Source organism: Armigeres subalbatus, chromosome 2, assembly GCF_024139115.2.
Source record: "Armigeres subalbatus isolate Guangzhou_Male chromosome 2, GZ_Asu_2, whole genome shotgun sequence".
NCBI classification, from domain to species: domain Eukaryota; kingdom Metazoa; phylum Arthropoda; class Insecta; order Diptera; family Culicidae; genus Armigeres; species Armigeres subalbatus.
Window position 1 is genome coordinate 299,919,239 of NC_085140.1, and position 23,683 is coordinate 299,942,921.

Here is a 23,683-nt window from a genome sequence, read left to right on the forward strand (position 1 = left end):
ACTCTCCCAAATTTTATGCCGCCGACTAACACCAATTGCAAGAGAGTTCGTGAGGCAGTACCAGGCAGGATTTATGGGTGAACGCTCTACCACAGACCAGGTGTTCGCCATACGTCAGGTATTGCAGAAATGCCGCGAATACAACGTGCCCACACATCATCTATTTATCGACTTCAAAGCCGCATATGATACAATCGATCGGGACCAGCTATGGCAGCTAATGCACGAAAACGGATTTCCGGATAAACTGATACGGTTGATCAAGGCGACGATGGATCGGGTGATGTGCGTAGTTCGAGTTTCAGGGGCATTCTCGAGTCCTTTCGAAACGCGTAGAGGGTTACGGCAAGGTGATGGTCTCTCGTGTCTGCTATTCAACATCGCTTTGGAGGGAGTAATACGAAGGGCAGGGATTGACACGAGTGGTACAATTTTCACGAAGTCCGTCCAGTTATTTGGTTTCGCCGACGACATTGATATCATGGCACGTAACTTTGAGAGGATGGAGGAAGCCTACATCAGACTGAAAAGCGAAGCTAAACGGATTGGACTAGTCATCAATACGTCGAAGACGAAGTACATGATAGGAAGAGGCTCAAGAGAGGTCAATGTAAGCCACCCACCACGAGTTTCTATCGGTGGTGACGAAATCGAGGTGGTTGAAGAATTCGTGTACTTGGGCTCACTGGTGACCGCCGATAACGATACCAGCAGAGAAATTCTGAGGCGCATAGTGGCTGGAAATCGTACGTACTTTGGACTCCGTAAGACGCTCCGATCGAATAGAGTTCGCCGCCGTACCAAACTGACTATCTACAAAACGCTTATAAGACCGGTAGTTCTCTACGGGCACGAGACCTGGACGATGCTCGTGGAGGACCAACGCGCACTGGGAGTTTTTGAAAGGAAAGTGTTGCGTACCATCTATGGTGGGGTGCAGATGGCGGACGGTACGTGGAGGAGGCGAATGAACCACGAGTTGCATCAGCTGTTGGGAGAACCATCCATCGTTCACACCGCGAAAATCGGAAGACTGCGGTGGGCCGGGCACGTAGCCAGAATGTCGGACAGTAATCCGGTGAAAATGGTGCTCGACAACGATCCGACGGGAACAAGAAGGCGAGGTGCACAGCGGGCAAGGTGGATCGATCAGGTGGAGGACGATTTGCGGACCCTCCGCAGACTGCGTGGTTGGCGAAGTGCAGCCATGGACCGAGCTGAATGGAGAAGACTTTTATGTGCAGTACAGGCCACTCCGGCCTTAGTCTGATAATAAATAAATAAATAACCCGACCAGTTAGTCATAACAAAATTTTATCACAATTATAACAATATGTGTTACAAATAACAATACTTGTAATATTTTTGTTATAAATTCTCTGTCAAAGATTGAAGAAAGAAAATTTCATGATCGTCATAACATGATTATAACATAATGTGTTATGTTTATTTTAACCGAAAAAAATGCCTACATTTTTTGTAGATAGGAATTGGGAAAAAAACGAAGGTACCTCAATATAATGGGGCCCTCCTTAGCCGTGCGGTAAAACGCGCAGCTACAAAGCAAGACCATGCTGAGGGTGGCTGGGTTCGATTCCCGGTGCCGGTCTAGGCAATTTTCGGATTGGAAATTGTCTCGACTTCCCTGGGCATAAAAGTATCATCGTGCTAGCCTCATGATATACGAATGCAAAAATGGTAACCTGGCTTAGAAACCTCGCAGTTAATAACTGTGGAAGTGCTTAATGAACACTAAGCTGCGAGGCGGCTCTGTCCCAGTGTGGGGATGTAATGCCAATATGAAGAAGAATGAAGAACCTCAGTATAACTTGAAACTACATTCCTCGGGTACTTTTTCAAAATGGTGTATGTCGCAAATTGTAAACAAACCCGTTTTCAACAGCATATGGCATCAAATTCAACTAAAAATGTGTATATCTTTAAAGCTACATGAAAATGTGTTATTAAAAATGTCAATTTTTAGCAAAACGGTGTAACATCATTGTTGGAAATATTGATGGCAATGGATCGATCGCCGCGATTTTATGTTTCGGTTGCTAATCGATTGATTTTCGGCGAGAAATAAAACAAATATTTGCCAGATTGTCCGGACGTTTCGGTCGATTCACTGGCCTTCGACCATCTTCTGCGGACTAATCTTCCTGCCGCTTCCTTACTCTAAGACGGCCATAACTACTACTCTGGAAATATTGCACATACACCGCTTAGCAGAAAATGTACTTTAAAATGTTTTTTCGGACAACTAAATAGTTTAAAACATGCGTCTGCTTGTACTTTTTCATCACTGATTTCAAAATTAAGCTTGTTGCTTGTAGATTCTGATTTTCGTTAAGAAAAACATTTTATGTTGTTTTTCTGCAGCAAATGTTGTTACGTCGTGTTGTAAGTCTTGCATTTTTTTGTCGCATGTGCGTGAAACGTTTCAACTTGATGCAACATTTCGACGCATCAACAATGCAGCGTACGGAGCAGCGTAACATTTCGACGAAAGTAGCATGACCTCGGTCATGCTGACTTATCAAAACGACGAATGTGATTTATCTGTTGCAGACGTTGTAACATATATATTTTTCAAAATAACTCAAATGTTCACACGTAGTGCAGATTTCAGAGTCAGTTACGATGAACCTTTTCATAATGAATCGTTGAGGTGAATTCAATTGCAAAGAAAAGGTTTAGTTTCTAAATAGGAATAAAAATAAAATCTGAAAACTTGCAAGCTCATTTTCTCAGCTTGATCAAAATGTTACATACTTCGATTTGAAAAAGTTCCCGAGATTCAACGTTGAAACAGCTGGACAAAGTTAATTGCCTACATTATGGATAATCATAATCTTTTCAATAACATAATTTGTTATAGTATAAGCTATTTTCACCACTTTTTGTGTAACCTATCGAGTTATATTTTTGTTCTATTTATAACATATTTAGTAGACCTCTTCATGTTTTCAAAAAGTATCAAAAATTCAACCGGTCAGCCCAGAATCACAATTCTTATGCTTAAATAAGTCTCGTGTCAAATTTCCAGCTAATTCGGATAAAATTTCGAGTGGCAGGGTTGTTACGACTACGCGGATTTCGCGATTTTTGCGGATTTCGCGGATTTACATAACGATTTGAAGACTTCGCGCGGATTTGGCGCGGATTTAGTTTTAGGTAAAAATTTACTAAAAAAATCTGGATGTACATTTTTTTGGATAAGTTCATAAAGGAATTTTCACGGTAATTCCTGTAGCGATAACAACAGTCAAAATTTAAAAATTCCACCTTGATTAGGAATTTTTAGTAGGAATTGATCAAAAAATGTCTTCATGAATTCCTAAAGCGATGTATTAGGAAATTTTCACAAGCATTACCAAAGGAATTTGTGCAGGGACTTCTGGAGCAGTTTTCTTATGAACTCACGTCGAAATTTCCTCGGAAATTCCTGAAGCTATGACAGCAGGAATGCCTGTAAAAAATCCGCAGAAATTCCGCTTTGAATTTACGAGAGAATTTCCGGAAGTTCTTGTGTTTTTACCAATGTTTTTACCTAGACAATTTTCCAATTGGAAATTTGCTTTGACCTCCCCTTACATAAAAGTATCATCGTGTTAGCCTCTTGATATACGAATGCAAAAATGGTACCTTGGCTTAGAACCCTCGCAGTTAATAACTGTGGAAGTGCTTAATGATGAACACTAAGCTGCGGGGCGGCAATGTCCCAGTGTGGGGATGTGGATTTGGCGCGCGGATTTGGCGCGAATTAAATTTCATTCCGCGCGGAAATGGCGCGGATTTGATTTTGGTCGGCGCGGATTTGGCGCGGAAAATATTTCAGGATCCCCGGAACAACCCTGGAGGTGGCTCAAGTCGATTTAGTGTTTTTGAGCTATTTTCATTTTTGGAAAAAATCTTACTTTCTATCACAACAACCTCTATACGGAAGCTTTGGGTGTGCTCTAGAAGTCTAGTGAACATTGCGATTCGTTCCGTTCACGTTTTGTCCATGTTAAAGTGATTTTCAAGCTTTTAAGTGCATAAAATACTGTTTCCAATAGTCGTTGTTCTACAAAATTCTTGAGTTTATGACAAATGATTGCTAATTTATTTTATTATTATTCCTCTTTTTTCCCTGGAAATTTGAGTAATATAATTGTCAATGTGCAATTTATCGTTAAATTCTTAAAAATCAGAAGCTGAACATTTGTAATAAATTTACACGCTGAGATTTCTTTAAACAAGTTGTTCAAACAAAGAAGCTTCGATTTCACTTGATACTACGATGCACTCAATGTTAAAAGCATGCAGACATATGGTGAAATTAACAAAATTTGGAATATGTTTGTTGTAAGCAACAAATATCATATGATTTGATTTATGTTTTGTTCGACCTTAGACCTCTTCGGTCTAATATTTAGTAATATTTTTGTTAAAACTAGAAGAGATTTTATTACAATGTTTGTTATTTTAACTACCAATGCTACATGTTTTATAACAACCGCTGTTATAAAAAAAAAACTGCTGTAACAGAATAACAAGTTCTAATATAAATCTGTTACTATCTACTGGTCGGGAATCTTCTTCTTCTTCATTGGCATTGCATCCCCCACTGGGGCACTACTGTCTCGCAGCTTAGTGTTCATTAAGCACTTCCACAGTTATTAACTGCGAGGTTTCTAAGCCAAGTCACCATTTCTGCATTCGTATATCATGAGGCTAACACGATAATACGTTTATACCCAGGGAAGTCGAGACAATTTCCGATCCGAAAATTGTCTAGACCGGCAACGGGAATCGAACCCAGCCACCCTCAGAACGGTTTTGCTTGGTAGCCGCGCATCTTATCGGCCAGTCGATTCTGACACCATCTACTCGTCTCTTCCTTTGGACGATCAAGGTAGCTCTGACTCCGAAGTTGGAAATGGGGCCTTTGTTTTCAAATGCTCAACGAGGAAACGTGCAAAACAAGGCCAGCGTCCTTCGAAAAAGCCTAGAAAACAGCCTCAAAGTGAACCCCATTCCAACGTGGTCAAATCAAACGCAGGTGGAACTCAAAAACGTTCAACTTTTGTGGTTTCACATCAGGATGAACGAGAGTTTCCGCCGCTTTCGAGAACATAAAAAATCTCTGATGTCCCAAGTTTTTCGCTTTTTCGCCATAAGAGAGCGAACGGAACAACACCCGAGCGCTCCAATGTTCACGCTTTCTGGCATCGTGGAACTCATTCTCAACTTCTTTAATGCTTCCGACCCCGTGAAGAACATGGTCAAAGCCGTTCTTCCTATTCTGATCTATCTCGTATATCTCGTAGAGATCTCTCGCACATCTGCTCGGTTATGCCCGAGCCACGGTTGCTCTTGGGAGATTTTCACTCCCACCGAACAGGCTGGGGGGAACTGTACGACGTCAACCGTTCAACAATGATATACGACCTCTGCGACGATTTCAATATGTCAATTTTGAACATAGGAGAAGTTACACGAGTGGCTCCTTCAGCAAGAGATAGCCGTCTAGATCTTTCCATTTGTTCGAGATCATTGTCATTGAACTGTACTTGGAAGCTAGGATAGGATGTGACAATTCAATTGTGACTGCCTTGTTGTTTCCTCAGTCGATTGCTTCGACGAGGTGGTGTCCAGTGCTTCCGAATATTTTTTATGCAAAATCCGCTGAATAATATACGTATAAAATTAATGTTTATCGTTCATTTCTTCCATATTTCGTAATCAAAGATGCTACGTACTATCAGCAAAATGTTTTTACAAGGAATTAGATGAGTTTTACAGAGAAAAGGGTAAAAATTTGCTTAATAATGCTTCAAATCGAGTATTTCAAATTAGCATAACCCTTGAGAATCATGCATGCATATTTTGCAGGCTAGCATAAATTTATTTTGCCCAAAAAATCAAAAAACAAACTTTCGAATTTTGTCATAAATTTCAATTTAATTTCCCAGCAACACGGCCAAGGTAACAACAAGCTGCTCTTTTGAAAATGTGATACCGCCGATCGAAGTAATCGATTGTCATTTTCACCCAATCAGCAACCGGTACGATTTTGACAGAAAATCGGTACGATTTTTAATGACTAATTGGCACATCCTATCCTAGCTTGGAAGGTGGTCCAAGATCCCCGTGGTAGTGATCATTTGCCGATCGAAGTCTCGATTTCCAATGCACTTGATCAATCTGTTTCTATCGACATCCCATATGACCTCACCTCCCATGACCAATCATTGATGGCGTAATGTCGATAGAAGCAATTCCCCCACGAGAAAAGTACGAGTGTCTATCCCAGTTGATCCTTGACAGCGCTCTTCGGGCACAACGCCGGCCAGTGCCAGGAGCTTCGGTTCGTAGGGAACCACTTAGTCCGTGGTGGGATGTCGAGTGTAGGGGAAGGTGGGTAGATTTCTTGGTAGACTTGATCCCCGGGGAGACTTGATCACCCCCTGTTTTATCAAGAACTAAAGTAGTTTTGTTCTAGCATATTTTTTAGTATAGATCCTCTAGACAAATGACCTTTATGTGGTGAGTTATTTTTTGGATTGACAACCTTATTTATTCTGCAGGGCGATTTGTATGTTTTGACCTTCCTAAAGTTTTTTTTATTGGCCACGCAAAATTTTAGTAACTTTTCATAACAATGACCAAATGCTTTCGTTTTTTCACAGCACAAAGCCATAAATGTGCTTAATGATTTGTACTGATGAAAATGTCAACATTCCATCAAAGTTTTAGGATATTTGGATTTGAAGTTATTGCCTCAATATGGGGACACTTGATCCCACATCAGTTCTCCATACAAAAATTTGGCAAAAAAATTCAAAAAAATATAAATCTGTTCTCAGGCTTCTAATTTTTTGTAGATTTGACAAATTTGATGAACGGTTGGCAGGAAAAAATATTTATTGCGTAGATATCATAGAAAGGGGATCAAGTCTCCCCAAATTTTAAAATAGCATGTGCTGTCGAATTCAATAACAAAACTCGTTCATGTATACGCACAGCAATTCGAAAAGGGAAAATATTTAAAAAATCTGAGGGCACCTTTCTAATTTTATCAAAGCAAGTTCTTGGAGAGGGATCAATTTCCCCCGAATATTTTAAAAGTAGATTTTTGACAGCACTCTATAAAATCGATTGTTTATCAATAACAACAATTATTTAGAGACTGTCATACATCAGTAAAGTTAAATACTATATTTCTTAGAGAGTTTGTGTGGAAATCGCGTATGTTTATTTATTTTTGGCTGTGATACATCGGAAACCAGGAAAGGGGATCAAGTCTACCCAGTCTCCCCTACACAACTTTATCGTAGGAAATCCGCCGCGTTTAAAGAGTTTCGGAAACACGGTTCGATCGTACTTCACAAACGGTACATCGCGCTCGAGATCCAGTTCAAGAAACTGGTCAAAGTGTAAAAGCGTGAATATTTTCGCTCTTTTGTTGAAGGTTTATCGCTCGAGACCTCAATGGAAACTCTGTGGACCGTCCGGAGAAGAATTCGCAACGCGTCGTCCGTAAACTAAGATCGTGAAATCTCGTCGCGGTGGATACTCGACTTCACAAGGAAAGTTTGTTCGGATTCGGTGCCGGTGAAGCAAGTGTCACATGATGCTTTTGCTGACAAGGATGATATAGTTCGCCCCTTTTCGATGATTGAATTCTCGCATGCTCTCCTTTCATGTAACAATTCCGGGATGGATAGAATCAGGTTCAATTTGCTAAACAAAACCTTCCAGACGTCGCGAAGAGGCGTCTATTGAGCTTGTTCAACCAGTTACTGGAGTGCAACATTGTTCCGGATGATTGGAGGCAAGTGAGGGTGATAGCCATCCAGAAGCCCGGAAAACCCGCGTTAGATTATAATTCGTATCGCCCCATCGCGATGCTGTCCTGTCTTCGGAAGCTGTTGGAGAAGATGATTCTCCTCCGGCAAAACAAATGAGTTGAATCGAATAGTTTCTTGTCAGATATACAATTTGGTTTCCGCAGGTGCAAGGGAACGAACGACTGTCTTGCGTTGCTTTCTTCAGAAATTCAGCTTACTTTCGCTAAAAAAGAGCAAATGGGCTTAGTGTTTTTGAACATTAAGGGGGCTTTTGATTCTGTTTGCGTCGATGTCTTATCCGACAAACTCCACACGTGTGGTCTTTCACCAATTTTGAACAACTATTTGTACAATTGGTTTTCAGAGAAGCGTGTGAGTTTTTCTCATGGTGACTCTCAGCAACTTCACGAATTAGCTACATGGGTCTCCCCCAGGGCTCATGATTGAACCCCCTACTTTACAATTTTTACGTGAGAGATATTGATGAATGTCTCATGCCGAATTGCTCATTAAGACAGCTTATAGATGACTGCGTTGTATCCGTTTCGGGGCCAACCACAATTGATTTGCAAGGACCTTTTGTAAGATACTCTGGACAATTTACGAAGGTTACGAAGCTAGGTAACGAATTATCTCCGGAGAAAACTGAGATGGTTGTCTTTTCAAAAAAACATAAGCCGGCAAAGTTCCCGCTCCAACTGATGGGTGAGACAATCACTCATAGCATGTCTTCTAAATACCTTGGGGTCTGGTTCGACTCGAAATGCACCTTCGGGAAGCACATTGTGTATCTGACACAAAAATGCCAGAAACGAATCAATTTCATGCGAACAATCACGGGAACATGGGGGGTGCGCATCCCGAAGATCTTTTTACGTACCATTTTGTCGGTCCTCGAATACGGTAGTTTCTGTTTTCAGTCCGCGGCAAAAACACACATGTTGAAGCTTCAACGGATTCAGTACCGCTGTCTTCGTATCGCGTTAGGTTGAATGAATTCGACTCATACGATGAGCCTGGAAGTACTTGCGGGTGTTCTGCCGCTAACAGATCGTTTCGCGGAATTATCGCTCCGGTTCCTTATCCGTTGTGAGGTTCTCAATCCATTGGTCATTGACAACTTCGAGAAGCTGCTCGAACAAAACCCCCAATATCGATTTATGAGTATTTACCACTGGTATATGACGCTGGAGGTAAGCCCTTCTTCGGAAGACACCAATCGTGCTAACTTCTTAGACTCTTACAGTTCCTCTGATACTTTTGATCTGTCCATGAAGCAGGAGGTTCATGAAATACCAGACTTCCAGCTATACACTATTCACTCGAGCAAATCGCATCCCTACCTCCTGACCACTACTTCATCTTCACCTACAGTCTAAGTTCCTTTGAAGCTGTTCAGTCAATGAAACCGGCGAAGCATTCAACGTATCTTCTTATCGGGATACGGAAAGCTTTAAGTGCTTTATCATAACGGTCATTCACAATCACCATGGCTTGGGTACCTTCTTATTGCTCGATCTTGGGAAATGAGAAAGCGGACTCTTTGGCTAATGTGGGCGCTATGGAAGGTGATATTTACGATAGGAAAATCACCTTCGATGAATTTAGTTCACAATAGTTCGTCAGGAAACCTTGAACAACTGGCAACAGAAATGGACAAATAAGGAGTTGGGTAGATGGCTGTATTCAATTCGCCAGCAGGTGTCGAAGCGTCCATGGTTCAAGCAATTGAATATGGGACGAGACGTCATTCGAAGCCTGTGTCGTCTATTGTTCAATCACTACACTTCAAATGCACATCATTTCAGAGTGGGGCTCTCGGAAGGAAATCTCTGTGTTGATCCCGCCACGTCCAGTGATCCGACGAGCCCCATCGTGCCCACTCCTGTGAACGCGATCGTCTAAACGTATCGACACCCAAACCGCAGAAAGAGGATTGTCTGCCACACGAAAGGTCAGAAGATGAGTCTGCGGTCAGTGCATTGTATTTCATCGTAAACAAGATAGCCTTTGTTGACAAACTGAACTACGTCCAAGGAATTTTTTTCTAAACTTAAGCCAAAATATCTCACAAAAATTGTTAAAAATCTAGTTAATTGCTATCCCAAAATCAGGTAAAAGCTAATTGAACTCGCAAACTATCATTGTAATTTGTAAAATTAATGATGGGATCTGTTGATCTATATATATTTTACAGTGAATTCTAACGCTTATTCGGAATTAGAAAACACAGCTAACTTGCATTCCCAGGCTGTTCTTAACATAAGGTGAGGACATTCAATTTCCTATCATCCAGTATACTAAAATGACCATAATTAATTAGCTGGTGAATAGTTAAGCCCGTGGGGAAATATTTGAATCCATCCACGTATCAGAGTCGAAAGACCAGCGGTGAGATCCTTTTACGATTTACATCTTAAGTTTGATAATAGAAAACCCCTTCAATATCAGTAGGTAACTAATAACGAGAAATCTTTCGACACGAATTGTTAAAACGATTGCGAATTCGAATCACCAAAAGTGAGTTGTAGTATATTTGTGCTAAATTGAATCACCATTAACCTTATTTATAATTCCGCAGGAATTTTGTAACTCCCTTTTATTGGAATAAAGTTAACGAAATCTACTGGTTCGTTTATCGCTCAACACTCTGTGTTTGCAGCGAGGATTATCAGGACATCGATCATGTCGTGTGGGCGTGCGAGGAGCATCGTGGCCCCATGTGTGCGCTAACTGAACATCTCCTGGTCCGAGGAAAACAACCAAAGCCTATTAGAGAAGTGTTGTCGGGCCTTGATCTCGAGTACATGTCCCTGGTCCACCAATTTTTGAAAGTTGCTGATGTAATACTGTAACCTTAGTCTGCCCTTCCCCTTGTCTGTTGTACCCCATTACGAATGTATTACTCTTATTGTCTACTTCAATGTCTGTCGTTAATCCCTCCCGTATGTCTTCCTCTCGTTGTTGTCTCCCAAACAAAAGTTGGTATATCCCGTTACAGATATGAAACATCGCGTAGATGTCATGCAAAAATGGTAACTTGGCTTAGGGTCTGTCTCATTTGGAGAAATAAACTTAAACGTGACAGTTCGAAAATTAGCAAATAACCCGGTAATAAGTATGGCTGGTGCTGCCCAGCAATTCCAATAAGACATCGATGCAAAATGATTCGATATCTGTCAGTAATCTTGCTCTGCGAGCAGGGTTATTTGATAATTATTTATATGTCACTTTTAAGTTTAATTTCAGTTTAATTCTCCAAATGAGACAGATCCTTAGAAACCTCGCAGTTAATAACTGTGGAAGTGCTTAATGAACACTAAGCTGCGAGGCGGCTCTGTCCCAGTGTGGGGATGTAATGCCAATAAGAAGAAGAATTTGATTTCGACTCCGTAACTCTTCACGGCAAATGAGCCTTCCAAATAAATGAAAGATAAAAAAAAACTTGAGCTCCCTCACTCCACGGAATGCTTCTGATAATTCTGCCGGCAGTAATAAGACTATAAATTTATTTGAAAGTAAGGTTTGCAATAAATTCAACATATTCATAAAGTAAGGAGATATAATATGAAATCAGCATTGAAATGCTTCAAAATAGATCCATTTTGAAAACTAAACATATTTAATTAGTTCAATTATGGTTTTTACAAATGTAGTATAATTTAACAAAGCATAAAACGTTATAGATTAAAAGAAGATCAATTTCTTTTTATATGAATAGTAGATCTACATATTTGTGCTCTCTCACCGTTTTACCAACTATATCCAGCCAACATGCTTCAAATAACAGATCTTGAATCTAACATAATTGAGATCGATTTAGGTAATAACCTTTTTCATCCCAAAGACACAAACTGCTGTCACATTTAATTAAGCTCGTGACATTGACAGACAACGTTTTTTGTCACCACTATTGAATGTTCTCCCCTTGCTTTTACCATTCTCATAATTTCTCACAACTTAATCGAAAACATGCTCGAGCCGAACTGCAGCAGCCCAGCATGGGTGATAACTTCTTCAATAATTTCATTCGTTTATCTTCGCATACCTAACCAGCGCCATAATTGAGATTTTCACCGTCACTTCCCGTCCCGCTCGCCGGCTGCGCTGTTCTCGTGATCATTCCATTACGCGAGGAACGCCACCAGTATCCAATAATGTGCTGACAAAAGGTCAGAAGCATAATCATAATCCGGTGGTACCTTCCGACCATCGTACTGTCATTCATAAAATTCAGCATTATCCTCTCTTAGCAGCGTTTTCGTCGGTAGAAAGGAATATCCAATTGTAGCGCTCTATGGCGTTCGAGAGCTCTTAGCAAGTCTGTTTTTGAAGCTCTCCGATTATGTTATCATATCTTTCCGAGTCAGTGTGTTTGTAAAATCCAACGAAGGGAGCAAAATTCAAAGAGTTTCTGCAAAATCGTTAGAAATAAGCAATTCGGCATATTTGAAAGTCATATTTGGGTTGCTTGAGCGGGGAATGCAAGTGAATAAAAAATATCACCTACCGATGATATTGCCTTTTAGGTCGTTTGCCCCTTGTATGTAAAGATTTTACGATTCAGTCTGATAGTAGGAGATTTTACTTGAACGCAACATAACTAAGCCAAGAGAGGATGGCAAGGAGTCATATCGGAATCATGATTACACTCGCCATCAGCTGTCACTTTATATTTCAACACGTTATCTTCTCTCGCGTTGATGGCTCATTTGGGCGGCTTGTTGTTGCATCCCGACGTTACATCTTGTCCGCCCAGCTGACAGCCGGGATGCATAAAGGCGTACGTTCTCGTGCTGGTAATTGAACCGAACAATATCCGTACGGGATGTTTGTGACAAGATGATTTAATTCGTATTTGGTGCTGGGAAATAATCGTGATCTACAAATTTTCCTCTACTTTGATGTAGGGGAACTGCTCCCTGAATTCATACTATGTACCCAAATTAATACCATCCGAAAACAAAGAATTGGAGCGCAAATTGTTTTATTTCTCATTTTTGTGATGTGAGCACGCCGGATAACAACAAAACACGACACAAATTGGTCCTAAATTGCCTGTTTTGCTAATGTTATTGATATAGGAGCATATTATTAATAATGGAACAGATACCCTATTATGAAACCGTGTAACAATTGTTTCTTTTATTTTCGGGCAGGTACATCAATGGAAAGAAAAGCCCTAGACCAGCAGTGGAAAGCTACGATTGCATAGGTATCGTTAAGCGGTATCATTTGTGTAATGAACAGGTGAATGTAATTAATCTATACAAATGTTTCATTTTTAAATACTTTTTCATCTTACAGGATTGCCCAATCCCAACGGTTGATTTTCGTGAGCAACAGTGCACTAGTTTCAACAACCAAGCGTTTCAGGATAAGCGTTACATTTGGGAGGCATTTATCAAAGGTAAACATAAATTTACAAAGACATAAAGTTATAGGGGAAATGCTCCTGGATTTCATCTCATGGCTCATCCCATCAAAAACAAAGCAATGAAAAGGTATTTGATATTTATTTCTCATTTTTGTGTTTTTTTAGCAGTGACCACACATGTTGACATATGTTCAGTGAGATGGAAATCAGAGAAATTCCCCTATTTGGCCGGGATTCGGTCGATCCAAGTGCCAACAAAAAATTACTTATTTTTCTGCCCAACAACTTTGAAAGTTTTTGAGACTTTTTGGTGACTAAAACATCACATTTTGCTCTTTACAACAATCACTAATCGTAAGAGTAGCGTTATAAAACTGGTCGTGAATGTTAGGAAATTATAAAATTGTTGTTTATGTTAGTAGCTTCAGATATGAGATTTTTGTGGGTTCTTCGGACCTTCCTGATCGGGCGTTTTACCAAAACATGTTCCTAATTTTCAAGGTTTCTTTTTTAATTTCAGTGGAATTTTAAAAGTTAACTCTTTTAAAAGGGTAATTTTTCACAATTCAAATTATTCTGAACATATAAGAGATTTGTTTTTAAGTTTTCGCAAAAAATCCTTTGTAAACACGGGATAACTTTCCTATGAATTTCGAAAGATCTTTACATGGAAGGCCAGCGAGAGCAGATTTTTCGTTTTTATAACTCGGTATTGAATAGATAATGTAAAGTAAAACTGTAATAAGGGCATTCGCTGTGAAATGTAGTGTAAACGATTTCGATGGGCTATTTTCTCTTTGGTAGATTTTAGACCATTCAACCCTACATCAAAAATATTTGCATTATTATGGCCATTAACAACCATGTAGTTTGATACCCACATTGATGTTTAAAAACGAACAGTGGGTAATGTCTATGACATAACCGCTAAGTGGACGTAGGACTTGACTTGACAATGCCTTTAAGATACATAATATGTCCAAATTTCTCACATCAACTATTTTGGATAAATAATCGGCGTTGCATACCATTCCTTGGAGTAATCTTCTCATCAAACCGACACAGAAATCAAATCTACCTCGAACAAAAATCATCAGAAAAAATTCAGGATCTGGCCGGTCACGAAATATTAGCCTCGACAGTGGCAACCTTCCCACTGAAGGACTGCCTGAAATAAACCACAAGTTGGCTCAGCATGGGATGTAGACTGTATCTCAGCCCTTCCACTGAAGGGCCTTCTAATCCAAAGTGATAGCGACTGAAGGAGAACATTATTTTTAACTCTTAGAGCCTTGAAACAGGCTGTTTGCTTCGGCTAAGTGCAAAAAGTAAGAAAACGATCTTTTCAAATAACCGCGAATTTCTAGTGATGGTATAAAAAAGACTGAATGCTTTGCGAGCGAATGCACTTTTCTTTTATACCTACTTAATTTTGAATCTTCTCTGCTTCCCAATTGGTGGACCAATCAGCTAGTGTCTTGTATCCCGCTTCTTTGTCAGCCAAAGCGTCATCATCATCAACGCGTTCGAAAAGGGCTTCTTCTTTTTTACGCTTGTTGCTCGCTGCTGGCGTCTATTTCTTAACGGGACTTTCCGCATGATACAGGCCAATAAGCCGGGCAAGCGAGCTTAGAATTGCAGTTCAGGTGGGAAGTAGGGTGTTCTTTTCTGAGACAACATTGTTAGTAGTAGAAGGAAGGAAACACCCGGACATGGGATTTCGGGTGATAAGATTTAGAATTCATAACATGGGACGATCATTCAGTCACGTTCGGTTTGTGTGCGGTCAGTATTAAACAATGTTTTTCTACATATTTTTCGATTGATAGTTTATTAATGTTTGAGCTGTTATCGGTGGTTTTTTATCCAAATAAGATTATGTGAAAGATTTGAACATCTTATGAATCTTTAAAGACATGGTCAAGTGAAGTTCTTCGTCCACTTCGCGGTTAAGTCAGAAAAATTATCCACTGTTAGTTTTAACGCTATTTCTAGAGTGCTTTGAAAATAGGTCGTATGTGCAAAAGAGAGTCTCTCTGGATCTATTCTCTTTCGATTATTACGAAACTATACAAAAGTTTACTTAGAATTTCTTGGCAGATATCCAAAGACAATAGCTTTGTCTATCATGCTGAAGTGGAATCGTAGCAAAACATGCAAAACTAGCCGATTTATTAGCAAAAGAGAGCGTGATCAAAGAGAATCCCTCTTTTGCACATACGACCTATTCTCAAAGCAATCTAGATTTATGAAAATCACGCATAAAATGTTATCTCTTGAATATTGGATTTGGCACCCAAGTGCAATTTCAGCGTTGTTACGACTAAACGGATTTCGCGATTTTTGCTGATTTTGCGGTTTTCGCGGATTCGGCGCGGATTTACATAACGATTTTAGGACTTTGTGCGGATTAAGTTTTAGGAGTATTTAAACAAATGAAATTCTATATCTAAGGACGTTAATTTGAAAATTAGTTTTATGTCTATCTAGATGGGCTTTATTCTCGTTAGCAAATGTTTTCGAGAACAAAATTAACGTTTGTAGTTATTTACTAACATCAATTTTCGGATATTAACAAACCCTGTTTGAATTCCATGGTTACACTCATTGATTAAACAAATGTTATGAGGAGAGGGGCGCCACTTGTTGTCATTTTTAAATCATTCTGAAGCATGGCGCATTCAAAACATGTCTGTTGAGGGACATGAACACCCGTCTTTTAAGTGCTTCCGCAGAAATTGTTTTTGATGTTGATTTTGAAAAAAAATTGTTGAAAATTTTTGAAAATGTTTTCCCAGAAGAGTTTTTGCGGAGATTCCCGAGAAATTCCCGCAAGAATTCACGTTGCGATTTCCTTCGAAGTTTATTTAGCTATGATCACAAGAATTTCTGTGAAAAATCCTGAAAATTTAACAACAGATTTTTCGGAAGTTTTTCAGCAGGAAGTCACCAACCAATTTCTGTTAGAATTTCCCAAGCGATTTCTGTAGGAATTAATTAGGGGTGTCCACATACAGTTTCCTAAAATTTCCTGCATGTTGTTTTTGAGGAATTCACAAAAATTTATGAAAAAATTGAATTCCGCATAAATTTCCGGGGAACCATTTGCAAGAATGGAGAAATTTCCACAGATGTTCTCGGAGAAACATCCGCAGACAATTTTGGAGCGACTTCTTCAGAAATTCCAATAAGGACCATCTAGATGAGTTGTTATATCAACTGCTTTTTCCTTAATCCTATTTTCAATTTTGTACAAACATGTGTAACGTTGAAGTTAAAACATATACTTAAAATCAGTAATATTATAAAAACGAACTCGAAAAAAGACGTTCACTAAATTGTTGTAATGTTCAGCGTAATATTTAACATTGATATTTAACGTGTATTTGCTTAGAATTTAATTTTGAGTCGCGCGGATTTGGCGCAGAATGGATTTTCATGTCGCGTGGAAATGGCGTGGATTTGATTTTAGTCGGCACGGATTTGGCACGGAAAATATTTCAGGATCTCCGTAACAACCCTGCAATTTCTATCCCGAAGGGTATTGAAAGCATTGATATTGATCACTATTATTGGCTCTCTGAAGAACCGTTTGTTTTTTGGACATACATGCTGCATCATGTGGCTTTTCTTCAGCCTGTCTCGGCTCAGCACCGATGCCGGCCGGTCTCGGCTCGACTCTGCTGCTGCTGCCGGCATCTGCTCAGCATTGCTGCTTTGTCGGGTCTGTAGGGTGGACTGCTGATGTACTGGCTAGGTTTCGGCTGATGATGGTCGCTTAGATGGTGTCGAGCCGAAAAAGCGGTCGGTGCAGACTTCATTCCCTGCTAAAAGGTGTGAGTGCTGTTCAATCGATGATGCGGTTGCTTCGCTTGTCCCGGTCAGAATGAAAGGAAAAAATCGCGTTGCGCTATTTTATGGTTTCTCGGCAGACCCAGCGGTTGCTCATTCGCTGGTGTCTGCACCAATCAGAACGTGGTAATGGAATGATGTAAGAATTATGCGGTACCCATATTTATAGGTTCTCTTGATCTCAATGTTTTTCATTGAAAACAGTTTCATGCCTATTGAAACAAGTTTTTCGGGTCTTATCAAGCATGGGCATGGAAGGCATACTTGAAATCTGTCGATTGAGGGGCTTACACCCATGACACAGCGTAACGCGGTCGATTTGAATATTTTGAAATGACACCCGGTATAGTAAAGAGAGACGTAAGTCCTACGTCAAAAAGTCGAACACAAGGTCGAACTACCAATGATCAGAGTACTGGTGTAGTTATTCGATGAATGAACAAGATATTTGAAGCACACCTTGTAATACCATATAAATTATGCTTACTCAGACAACGAAAATGAAGCATCAATATTCTTTCGTGTAACGCAAAATCGGTTCCCCCCGCAATATGTACCTACTTTTCGGTATCTGAACTACAATTTACGTGAGTCTTATTTTCTGTTGCACTCAATGTCCTCTGCAGACGATGCCGAATGTGAGCTGAACTGTAAACCGATTGGAATGCGCTACTTCGCCACGCTGAACAAGACAGTCATCGATGGAACGCCGTGCAGCAAACCCACCGAGTATTTTCGGCGCAACAACAGCGGCAGGGGAATCTGCGTGGATGGAATATGCAAGGTAAGTACCTACCTAGCTAGCTAAGGATAAGACTTTGTATTGTTGTTATTGCCATCCTTCTGGTAGTGAACTAGTAGTAAAATGACGTAAAAGAGCTCTGTTTTCTGGATCTATTCCGTATAATCATATTCGGTCACATCTACTGAAGCATATCGCGCCCCTAAGGTTAACCTTGCAGTATGCTTGCGTCCCTGCATCGATAAATTTTAACTGGCCCGTGCTGTGCAGATACTATGTGCCAAGATTCTTTGACAAACTCAAATATCGCACGCTCTAGTGTCGAAGAGGTTGTGAGCATAACATTAAATACTTTCAGCTTCGTTGGACTTTCAGGATATTTATTTTGAAATGATTTGTAAACCATATAATATTTTGTCTAACGAAATCAAATGGGGAGCAGGCATTTGCTTCTCGAAACTGATCTAAATTTTAAATTAATTCTAAAGAACTGTTTGATTGATATCTTTTGAAGCGCATTATCGTCCATTTGTAACATTCATATTTTTGTTAATTGTATTGATCCGCTGATTGCATTTTTGATTGCATAAGTGTATTTAGCTGAAATTTATTGAACTTTTGAAATGCATTTTGGGCATGGTGAAAAAATCCAGTTGTAACACTGCAGCAGTCATGAGTAATTTAGGTCATTACCAATTTATGCAGTTAATGACGACAACCTAACTACATATTATACACCTGTTAACCTCATTCTCAGATATTCCATTCACGGAAAATATATTAGCCCAGAAAGCCAGAAAGCAAATGCATAGCTGCGCTTCGTATGCTTATATTCTGCAACCTTTAGCCACTCGTATGTGCTTCTTGGGATTCGACACCGAAACCGACATTACGTGTATTTCGTTCAGCGATAAAGGAACGAAAGCTGTACATTTTCTTCTATTTGTAAACCATTTCGTTAAATATTCTACATATCAAACATGCAAAGGGAATTGCTACTGCAGGGTATCGTGGCCGAAGAAAACGTTCCGATTCGGTTAAGCAGCACAGTACTGACAGCAACTGTTTTTGGATGAATGGCGCTACAAAGCAAAAAAATCTCTTCACATGATTTGAGACCCATAAACCTAGAAAAACTGCTCTGACATCAGCAAACAACGATTTGTTCAAATTGATTACCAACACACAGAGTCATTTAATTGATGGACGGGACACAAATGATAACTCATGCTTCGATTAATAAATTACCATCGGTTTCGCTTTCAATCGTGTTTTCAATACAGTTTTCCTTCCCTTCCCCTGACTTTGCTTGCACCAGTAAATAGTGAATCCAACAACCTGCTGCTGTTGTCGCGCGCTGCCAACCAACGGGTGCAGCTTCTGCTATGCTGTGCTCTGCTCATTCGATCCCGCAGCAAGAATGGAAGCATCGTCAGGAACTTAATTGGATTATGAAACTTTAAAGTGCCGACACGCAGAGTGGTTCGATGGTGGGTGTCAGTTACAGAGCTCGCGCGGGATCAGCAGGAATAAGAGCGAAAAGTAAAAAAACCGATCGAAACTCATGTTGCACTAATTGATGGTGGAAGCGGCGCACAAATCGGGAAAAATAAGTTATATCGGCTTTGGCTGGCGTTTATTGATCTCGGATTTAAATTCATTTAGCGTTGATCATACGGTAATTAATTAGGAACAATCCAAAACGAATTGACAGGGAAAGTATTGATTAGTATTTTTCAGTGTTAATTGGTTTTCTATTGAAGCCGTTTTGAATTACGAGTGTATTACGAGAATGGTAGAATTGATGAGTATCGTTTAGCACCAGATTGCATGTTCATTAGCAACACCAGGTAGATAGCATGCCCGTTAGCATCAAACCGATTGGAGAAGGGTGTTTAGGCCTGCTTGCCACATGCTCCTCCATCGTTTCCATCCAGATCTTGCATCCTTTTTAGGATGCTTTATGTATTATGTGACTTTCAGATAATTTGAAGATGTTTCAAAGCAAATTTCAGTTCTTTTTTTGAATTAATGAATGTATAAATTTGAATGAATGTAAATATTCACCTACTAATGCTATTTTCATCAATGCACGATTGCTCCTACACCTGCTAGGTGGAATAGAGTAGAATAGGGCAAGAGTGCGCGTGGGTAAGAGTATACTCTATACGTATACGTATAGACGTATACGTTTTAGATTTTTTGAAGTTATAAAAAAGATAAATTAGCAGCTCTACATCAATTTGATAGGTATTCTGGCCAACTATTGTCATGTGTTATTGTAAAAGATTTTGATAAACAACAAGGGAGATATTAAGTTGGATAATTTTCTGGCTATTTTGCTAAAAATAATTGTGTTTCCGCAACTAGTACACCCAGGTTTTTTTTTACGCGGCTGGAATTCATTAATTTCTCGGTTAACCTGAACTTTCACAGCTTTTTAAATACCCCCTGAATTTTCTTTGATTTTTTGTGAATTTTTTCATGGGGTTAACTCATTGCTTCATTGACGCTAAAGGTCTTAAACGACAAAAACCAAACCGTGTAAAAAAACCTGGTTGTATACCATTACCATATATGTATAAGTTCAATCAGTTGAACATTATACCATTTCCATAACCTATTGTATAGAGTAGTTTATGATGCAGAACACCAATCCAATTGGTTTTCCAAGAGGTCAAAACCATTTATTGAATAAATTTTGGGACTTTGGGGTAAAAGTACGCAGGAACGTGTGGGGCAAAAGTACGCATGTGAATCTTCAAGTTCTGATGTCAAACCCGTATCTCCGGCCGAAATAAGACTACTTCGAAAGCGTAAAGCTCAACAACAAAGAAAAAAGGGACAGAGATAGAAAATTATCACAAGTTCTCCTTTCAAGGATAAGCTGAAGTCATTTGGTGTTAGAAGGGACTTAACGCTGAAACGAAATAATGAAAATTTATTAGGTAGGGGAGACTGGGTAGACTTGATCCCCTTTTCTGATTTTCGATGTATCACAGCCAAAAATAGATAAACATACGCGATTTCCACACAGACTCTCTAAGAAATATAGTATTTAAAATTACTGATGTATGACAGTCCTTAAATTATTGTTGTTATTGATACACAATCGATTTTTTGGATTGATGATGATGATGATGATGATACTACCATCTATTGTAGCAAGGCACCTGCCGATAGCACTGGCCATATCTGACAAACGATTTGATCATGATTATATTATTGTTTATATTTCATCAAACTCCTGTATGAAGGGCCAAAATAGGGTGGGGTGGTTCCATAAGCAGAGCCACTTATGCGAATCCACGGGATGAATAGAGAATCTCCTTCCAGAAGAAAGTTAGTACATACAATAATATAACCTAGCCCTCGTTTCCCAGATTGACCCAATAGATGGGGAGAAGAGCCCGCCCTTTATTCACGAGATGTTAACAATAGGAAGTTGGCGATTCCACTCTTCCTATCCAAATCGCTTCAATCGGGTGCTCTGATAGTTTTTTTGTTTGGTAATAATCATATGGTTTCAATATAATTTGGTAAATATATATAATATATATAATGGAATTCTCTCACCAAGTTTCAATTCGCATGTCCTGGATGAAGGAGGCCTTTCTTCAACACCAGCTAGTTTTGGATTTATGCTGTAGAGATAGAAAACCGATAGTTCGGAATATTCTTCATTCTGGTTCAAAGATCGATAAATAGACTTCTTGGTTTCTGAAAAGATGTAATGAAAAGACGGATGGCAGTATCATAGATAATAACATGAGCGTTTTGAAAATTAATTGCATATTATTCGGCAACTCGGCCGTACGAAAACCATTTTTTTGTTAAATATCTTGGCTGTGCATATGCACAGCATATGTTTCGAAATGGACAAATTGATATGAAATTTGCGAAAAAGAATCCACGTGTCTTGGAGGGACGCGAACCCTCAACCTCCTACTCTCTAGATAGGCGTGATAACCCCTACACAACAAGACCACTTAAAGGTCACGTTTGCGGAAAAGCCATTAGAATCCGAGTACCAACCTCCACCGCGGTTAGCTCTCTTTTTTGCAAATTGAATATCTTTCGGATGCTTGATTTGTCCAATCTCCACATGCGCTTTACTATTGTATATCCACAGCCAAGCGAGTGCACATTGTTTATTAAACGAGAGGATCGCACTCCATGCCGCCCAGTAACTGTCTGGGCGGGACGGTATAGAATGCGAATTCAATCGCACTCTGCTGTGCCAAAGGCTTGCTTGGCTAAAGCATTTGATGAGTTTGATTGCCTTTAACGTAAGCGGTCGCGTGTACTCAGACGACTAATGACGGTGAAAGACCGACACTTGATTACAATTAATTGCATATCCATCCCTCCAAGACACGTGGATTCTTTTTCGCAAATTTCATATCAATTTGTCCATTTCGAAACATATGCTGTGCATATGCACAGCCAAGATATTTAACAAAAAAATGAGCGTTTTGATTAAAATGAATGTGTAAAGCTTAGATCATTTAGAAATGGGACACTTTGAAATGCGTGTATCTTTTAAACCATTTTTTCAATCAAAACACTTTCTAAGAAAGAAACACGGGTAATCTTATTATATTTCATGAAAAAATGTGAATCAAATCATTCATCACGAATTCGAAGAAATTCTCGTACTTTTCCGTTAATACCTCTCATTAGCCGGCGCACACCTCCTTCAGTCACGGTTTTGGCCATCCGGTTCCACCAATTCTTCATCTGACCAAGGTCGCTGATGACTGCACTCTTCATCTTCAGTTTGCTTCATTATTGCCCAATATTTCTATCGGGCGAAACTGGGGACAATTTGGTGGGTTCAACTCTTTTGGGATGAATTGGACTCCATTGTTGTTGTACCATTGTACCACATCCTTTCTGTAATGGCAGCTGGCTAGATCTGGCCAAAACGTAACTGGACCATCATGGGACTTAATGAATGGTAAAACCCGCTTCTTAAGGCACTCCCTGGTGTATACTTCCGAATTCATGGTCTTATTCATCACAAAAACGCTGGTCTTCTTTCCGCAAGAGCAGATCCCTTGCCAAATCATGAATTTTTTCGCGAATTTATCTGCGAAAATGAACTTGTATTTACCAGGAACCTTGCCGCGTGCAGGTGCCTTGTAGAATTTGACCCCTGGGATTTGTTGGAAATCGGCTTTCACGTAAGTTTCATCGTCGAGCAAGAGACACCCTTCGCGTTTCGTCAGCAGTCGGTCGTACAGCCTACGAGCTCGGGATCTGGCCGTTGTTAGCCTTCCCGGAGACGAATTCGCCGCACTGTACAGCGATCAGCATTCAGTTTTTTCGCCAAATCATAATCAGAGATGTTGGGATTATCCTTGACATTTCGAATGACCTTCAACCGCAGTTGATGATCAAAAGTTCCACTCCGACGCTTGGTTTGCACTTTGCGAGTAGTCGTTAGGGTCTCCTTATACCGTTTTATCACTCGCGCCACGGTACTTTTGGGATAACCCAGCAGTTTATATTAATGATGAAGAATTATTTCCATACTAAAAATAAGTTCCTGGATTTTTGGCAGCACGGTGCGGCTAGAAGTTTTTCGGCCGACGTGATTTTTTGTTCGGTTTGAGGATACATTTCTAACTTCGAATGGATTAGAATTGGATTTAAAATAAATCTGGATTGGACTTGCATTAGGTGTGGATTGGTTTCGAACGGATTTGATTCAATTTTGGATTTTGTTTGAATCATATTAGGAATGAATTGAAATTGGATTGGATTTAAAATGAATTCGCAATGCATGTGGATTGAATTTAAAAAGGATTTGGATTAGGTTTCGATTGTATTTAGAAAGATTTCAAAATAGAACTGGGATAGATTAAAATT

At 39.7% G+C, this 23,683-nt stretch overlaps 1 protein-coding gene across 1 annotated transcript in view; it reads left to right on the plus strand.

Moving 5' to 3' along the window:
* The window catches only part of LOC134212481 (A disintegrin and metalloproteinase with thrombospondin motifs 7), a 655,262-nt gene that overhangs the window by 300,179 nt on the left and 331,400 nt on the right, over nt 1-23,683 (plus strand). Inside the window, exons 5-7 of the mRNA XM_062690387.1 lie at nt 12,998-13,088; nt 13,146-13,248; nt 17,694-17,851. Of these exons, the coding sequence (XP_062546371.1) occupies nt 12,998-13,088; nt 13,146-13,248; nt 17,694-17,851 (352 nt within the window). The remainder of the gene's footprint in view (nt 1-12,997; nt 13,089-13,145; nt 13,249-17,693; nt 17,852-23,683) is intronic.